This window comes from Corapipo altera, unplaced genomic scaffold (assembly GCF_003945725.1).
Source record: "Corapipo altera isolate COAL_440 unplaced genomic scaffold, ASM394572v1 326, whole genome shotgun sequence".
In the NCBI taxonomy this organism is placed as follows: domain Eukaryota; kingdom Metazoa; phylum Chordata; class Aves; order Passeriformes; family Pipridae; genus Corapipo; species Corapipo altera.
In genome coordinates this window covers 3,348,984-3,354,983 of record NW_020884945.1, presented here as the reverse complement: position 1 = coordinate 3,354,983, position 6,000 = coordinate 3,348,984, and the positions used below count along the sequence as shown (strand labels likewise).

The 6,000-nt window shown below is 44.5% G+C and overlaps 1 protein-coding gene across 1 annotated transcript in view; it reads right to left on the bottom strand.

Annotated features, from left to right (window-relative positions):
* Positions 1-857: 857 nt before the first annotated feature.
* The window catches only part of CUNH8orf48 (chromosome unknown C8orf48 homolog), a 29,316-nt gene continuing 24,173 nt past the window's right edge, over positions 858-6,000 (bottom strand). The window contains exon 9 of the mRNA XM_027662299.1: positions 858-925. Coding sequence (XP_027518100.1) covers positions 858-925 — 68 coding nt within the window. The remainder of the gene's footprint in view (positions 926-6,000) is intronic.

The following is a 6,000-nucleotide window of genomic DNA, read 5'->3' as shown; positions in this document are numbered from 1 at the left end:
TGCTCCGCTGCGTCCTGCGGTGCTGCTCCGGCCCCCGCAGCCCCCCGGACGGGCACTCGGGCGTACCCAGCACACGGCGCTGGGGCTGGCAGGGCACGGCACTGCACGGTACCAGCTTACGGGCTTGGTACGGCACGGCACGGCACTGCTCAGTGTGGTACCAGCGTGCAGGACCGGCACAGCACCGTGATACCCGAGTGCAGGGCTGGCACAGCATGGCACAGCGACAGCCCCGGGCCAGGCTGGCACAGCACGGTACCAGTCTACGGGCTGGCACGGCACGGCACCGGGCAATGTGGTATCTGTGTACAGGCTGGCACGGTACGGCACGGCACAGCGATAGCCCCGCGCCAGGCTGGCACAGCGCGGTGCCAGTGCACGGGCTGGCATGGCATGGCACGGAGCGGTACCGGTGTACAGGACTGGCACTGCACTGTACAGCACAGTACCTGGCACAGCACAGCATCGTGACACCCATGTGCGAGGCTGTCACGACACGGTACACTGCACATTGAGGTACCAGTGTGCCAGACTGGCACTATCCCTGAGCAGATTCCAGGGCTGGCCTGCCCATCCCGCTGTCCCCCAGCCTGGCTCAGGGCCACTCGTGGCCCCCCCGGGTGTCCCGCTCTAGTCCCAGGTGTGACCCCCTCCCTCCCCTGGGTGCAGCTTCCCACAACTCCTTCCTACAGACCCACATCATCCTCCTCCTGGCACAAAGGTGTCCCTGGAACCACCTTCCCCCTCCTCTCATGGGATGTACATCCTCCTCTCCATCCCCACCGGGGCTCCAGGGACCCCCCATTCCTTCCCATCCATCCCACACCTTGTCCTGCTCCCTGTGTTTCCTGAACTCCTCACTCTCCTAAGAGATGATGCCCCCATCCCGTGCACTCCCAGGCAGGGTTCAGCAGTGCCCTGGGATCTCTCACACATTAACTGATCCCAAAGGCATTTCACTGAACTTTTCCCATTTGGAATGTGATTTGGAGCTAAAAGGAAAGTCTCTGCAGCAAGCACTGACTGCTTAAAGTCTTCATTCCCTTCTCTCTCCCTTAGCTATCCTTGAGCCTCTGTGCTGGGATCAGTTCATTGCACAACAGTTCAGCCACACAGAGCCCAGTACTGGCTTCAGACTGGGACAGGAGGGCAGTGAGGAGAAGGTGCTTCCTTGCTCTCCTACACCTCTCAAATCACAAGGAGACTATTCCCAGATCGTGCTGTGAGAAAAGAAATAAGATTTGATTCCAGAAATGTACAGACACAAAGTAGCTACCTCTAAACTGACATTCATCACTCCCCCTCCCAGCCCCTGCTCCCTCCCACCCTTTCACTTATTATTTTCCTTGCATAATTTGAAAGGTGAAAATCCCTGAATACTGAATATATGGCAGTTCTAGACTGTGTCTGTTCATCAGGAACAGCCACAGTGGCTGCAAGGAGAGAGTTTTCTTTTAAAATGAGTTGGGTGAAAAACTTGAATGTCCAAACAATCTTTTGCTCTTTGGCCTATTAAAAAAAATGTGTTATTCCTGCAGGAGTTTCAATCTTGGCAGATTTTAGATGCAAGAGAAAGGCTGCAGAGCCTCCCATTTATAACTGCTTTCCTTGCTTGTGGAGGGAAGGAGAAATAGGAAGAGGAGAGATTAGATAGGGAGGGGGACACAAAACCAGATCTAATTTGTTCATCCCTATCACAATCAGCCCAGAATTAGAACCCTCCTTCACCTGCACAGAAAATGAGAATAAAGAGGCCATTGATCCTATTTTAGGGGGGGTCTTAGGTTTTAGGTTTGTTCATTTGAATTCAGCTCTAAACAGCTTTCAGTTTTCATTTACCCTGTAACTCAAGGGAACAATCAAACATCCACCTGTACCTGCACTGGCAAATCCTTGTTGTGGCTCCAGAAAACTAACCAGAGCATTGGGGCAAATTGAGCTTAAAAACAGGTAAATGGGGAAAAATCACTGAGCAGGTTTAAGTTCAGTGTAGGCTTGGGAACTGCTCACTCCAGGGCTTTTATTTACACAGAATAACATTTCAAATACAGACCAAGAGAAAAATTCCCAGGTTGCCTCTCTGTGATCACAGGATGCAACTGCCCCTGATTTTGGAAGGTGTATGGGAAGAACAGCATAAAAAATAAAGAATATGAACTAAATCAGAAAAAAGACCAGTTTCAAAAGGAGAAAGAATCCCCATTTCACAGGGGACTTTTTTTAGCTGATGATCTAAGCCTGTTCCTTGAGCAGGAACGGCTTATCAGGAAAATCCTCCCTCCAAAAAGAGGAATGGTGGTAATGCTTTGAGAAAAACAATCTCACCCGAGTTTTTAAAAGGCAGTGAAGCCTATTTCCAGGTGAACACCATGAAGGAACAGATCTGCTCAACTGCTTAGAGAGTAGCACTTTGATCCAGCACTGTTTCCCAAGTTTCAAAGGGAAAAAAATCCAAACCCTTTCCTAAATGTAAGCCTGTGAAAGGAATAAGCTTCAGTGTCTCTTCCTCACATGTTTCTGTGCATGGCTAAGCCTCAGTCCACACACCTATGGGGAGCACTGAACAAAAGGTATCCTAAAAACATCATCCAAGGATTTCAATGATCAGGATAAGAAAATTCCAGGACAATATACTTTAACTATATAGACAAGAAGGCTAAAACATGGATCACAAGTGCCTTTTAGTGACACTGGTTTAGGGAGGGAATTCATCAGGTGTTCCGTCTATGACTGATGTGCAATTTGGTCCTGGTAAAAGGCAGCAGCAACTTCCATAAGGATTTGGGCTTTGTACAGCCCAAAGATCTGCCAAAATATGCAGGCAGGCTGTAATCACACCTCAAAAAAGCTGCTCTGTTAATCAATCACAGTTACACTAAATTAACATGTCATACTACCATAAGTCACCAATAAAACCAGAGGGATGAATATCAGCTTCAGAGAGAGGCCAAATCTAAACACAATACTGTTGCTTCAATGAATTTATGCTTCAGGGATTAATGAATTAAAATTAAAACCTTAAAACCAGAATTAGCTCCATGTGGGTCCTCTGTAAAGTTAATGCCCAGGAAAACAGTCCCTTCTGTTTCTGGCCCACAGGAGCTCTGCTGGAACCCAAAAGCAGATTCCTGAGCAGTGGCACATCCTGAAACTTCCCCCTGAATCCTAGGAGCTGTTTTGCTCAGTATCTTTCCAGGCAGAGGGAAGATGGGATCAGGTTCTGCTCTACAATTACTTGGTTTTCTCAAACATCAAGAAATCCCTCGGAGTTCTCCGAGCCCAGAGCAGCTTCAAGGAAAATCAGGATCCCCTCAGATATTGTTCCTTTCATAGGAACTGGACTTTCTGTTGGCTCCTGGCTCTGGACAGTGCTGGGATGAGTTCTCACAAGCGCTTCCAAAACTGGGAGCCTTTTTTCTCTTCTTGCAGAAGGAAACCTCAAGTGTAATGAAGACAGCACAGGCTGAACAACTGCTAAGAGCAGAGTCCTCTTGTTCACAGGATAAAACTAGTCTAAAGTGAGAGACTGGGGCTAGAACTTTGTACACTTCATTAAACGATTAATTGACTTGCTTAATCCTTTATCTAAGATGCCAGTTATAGCACTGGATGTAATCACAAGGGGCTTATGCAAATTCCATTTCCAAGGATGACCACATGTGAAAATCTAATACAGGTAATTTTTCCTCTTTTATTTTGGGATTAACAATAGAGAAGAAAAAGGCATAAAGAGGTTTTTTGATTTGAAGACTTTCCAGATAAATCTATGGTGTTTAACACCTACAAACCTGGTGACACGGCAAATATCACTGAAGTGTCTTTCTGGAACAAGCCATACTCCAAAGGATAGAGATTCTACAAGGAAGGAGGAAGCCTGGCTGAAAGATTTCCACCTTAAGATTTCAAAAAACACTTTAAGTAGCCAAAAAAAAATATTTCTGTGTAAATAGGTACATATTTAAAACACTCCTAAACCCTTTGTTCTTAACATGGGGGTTTATAGAAGATGCAGCAAGGCTAAAAATCTCACTACATGTTTTTCAAAGCCTTTTCTCCTTCTTCCATTCCTTCCTCCTCTCCTTCCCTCCTCCTTGTCCCCACTCCCATTTGTTCCCACTCCCACTTGTTCCCACTCCCACTCTGCCTTTTGTCTGCTGCTCCACAGTTCTGGAGGAGGAGGAAGAGCCATTTACATTCCAGGTTTCCAGCATGATGGAGACCCTTCATCCAAAGGTTTTTCACATCAAAAAGATGCAAATTCAGAGAAAAGGAGCCACATTCTTCTCTAATGCAATTAAAATGGAAGAGATAATTTGAAAGGCAGCAGGGAGATTTACAAGAAAGCTGAAGGCAAAAGGAAAGCAAGGCTGAAACTGTATTAAAAAATCAATATATATTTAGGGTTATATAAATAGTAGAAGTAATTCAGCATTGGCACAGAGAATGTGGGGATGAGAACACAAGAGAGACACACAGGGACAGAAAACAAGACTCTCCTGCTACTGATATCAAAGATATTTGATTATATTAACTCACAAGGAGCAGGTTTATAGTTTCAGGTCAGTCACCTTAACTTTGGGAAAATGTTTTTGTGTTGCTCTGAGAAAGAATACTGTACCTTTTTCTCACTTGCTGCTGGTTTATCAACCTCTATGGTCCTTATCAACCATCTTTAATCTCCAGCATCAGGAAGCCAAAGGAAGACTGAGTTCCTCAAAGGTCAGGGATGAGAAATCAGCTTCCCACTGACAAGGAAGGTGCAGGAGCTCATGTGATTCCTGGCCTTCATCCTTCTGATGAAGCTGAAGATTCCAGACATCACCAAACTTGCTCCTTCCTTTGAAACACAGAATCAGAAAGCAGAGTTATCCCAACAAAATAAACCCCCAAACCACGTCCAATTAAAACTTCCTACAAGTCTGATCTCCCACATGTTATTTTGACTTAATTTTTTTTATGGATCCAATGCAAATCATCAGTAGTCTCTTTAATACAACATCGATAACATCATTACTGCCAAGGCTCTGGCAAACAGAAGCAAGGGCTGCCCTTATGAAAAGGGAGGAATCTCAGTGAAATCAAAAAGCTGTTGATGAACATTGTTATCCCTTTTCAGTAATTCAGGTTTTTGACAGTTGCCAATAACCTGAATTAATCTTGAGACACTGATTTTTGTGACTGTAATTTGCTTTGTTCCTCTCACATAAATTGCATCCAACCCACTCTTACTTTTCCATCCTCAAAAACTACAAAAAACTCCTTAAAAATCTGTTTCTCTCTCCTTTGTCAGAGTATTCAGAGGCACAGACGTCAAGCCTGGAGAATAAAAGGAAAGACAATGCCTGTCCTAAGGATATTAGAAAACAAGGAGCAGGTTTTGTCCTCCCCACCTTATACTGAGTTGTACTAAAACAAAAAGACATGGAAACAGGAGCCAGGGTAGGGAAGTCCATCCCTAGGCAAGGACATGTTCTACATCAAGAGTCTGAGTTTATATAAGTATCAAACTAAAACATCACTATTTCATTAAAAGGTTTAAAAATATAACTTACAGATTTTCTAATGTGCTTTCACAACAAGTTTATTCTAACAAATCGGTATTTCCAGACCAAAAAAAAAAAAAATAAAAATCACTCCCATTATTTTTATCAATACCTGACTCTTTCTAACATATTTTATTAAACATTAATGGGAATTAAATGTGCACAGGCCTGAAATCCTGGTTTGCATGTTTGCAATGCTCAGGCCAAATACACTGAAGAATTATGACTCACACAAAACCAACAAAACAAGGGAAGAATTATTTATTCTCTGCTACTTGAATTAAATCAGAGCATGGACAAGGAGGGGGGGTGGGTTAAGGGAAAGTTTCCTTTTCTTTGCACATCCTCTGTTTGAACTTCCTGAAGTTCCTCTGTGTCCACCTCTCCAGCTCTGGAATCACAATGACCTGGATTATCAGCCAGTATTGTCCCTGCATGATCCCTTTCCATGTTGGAG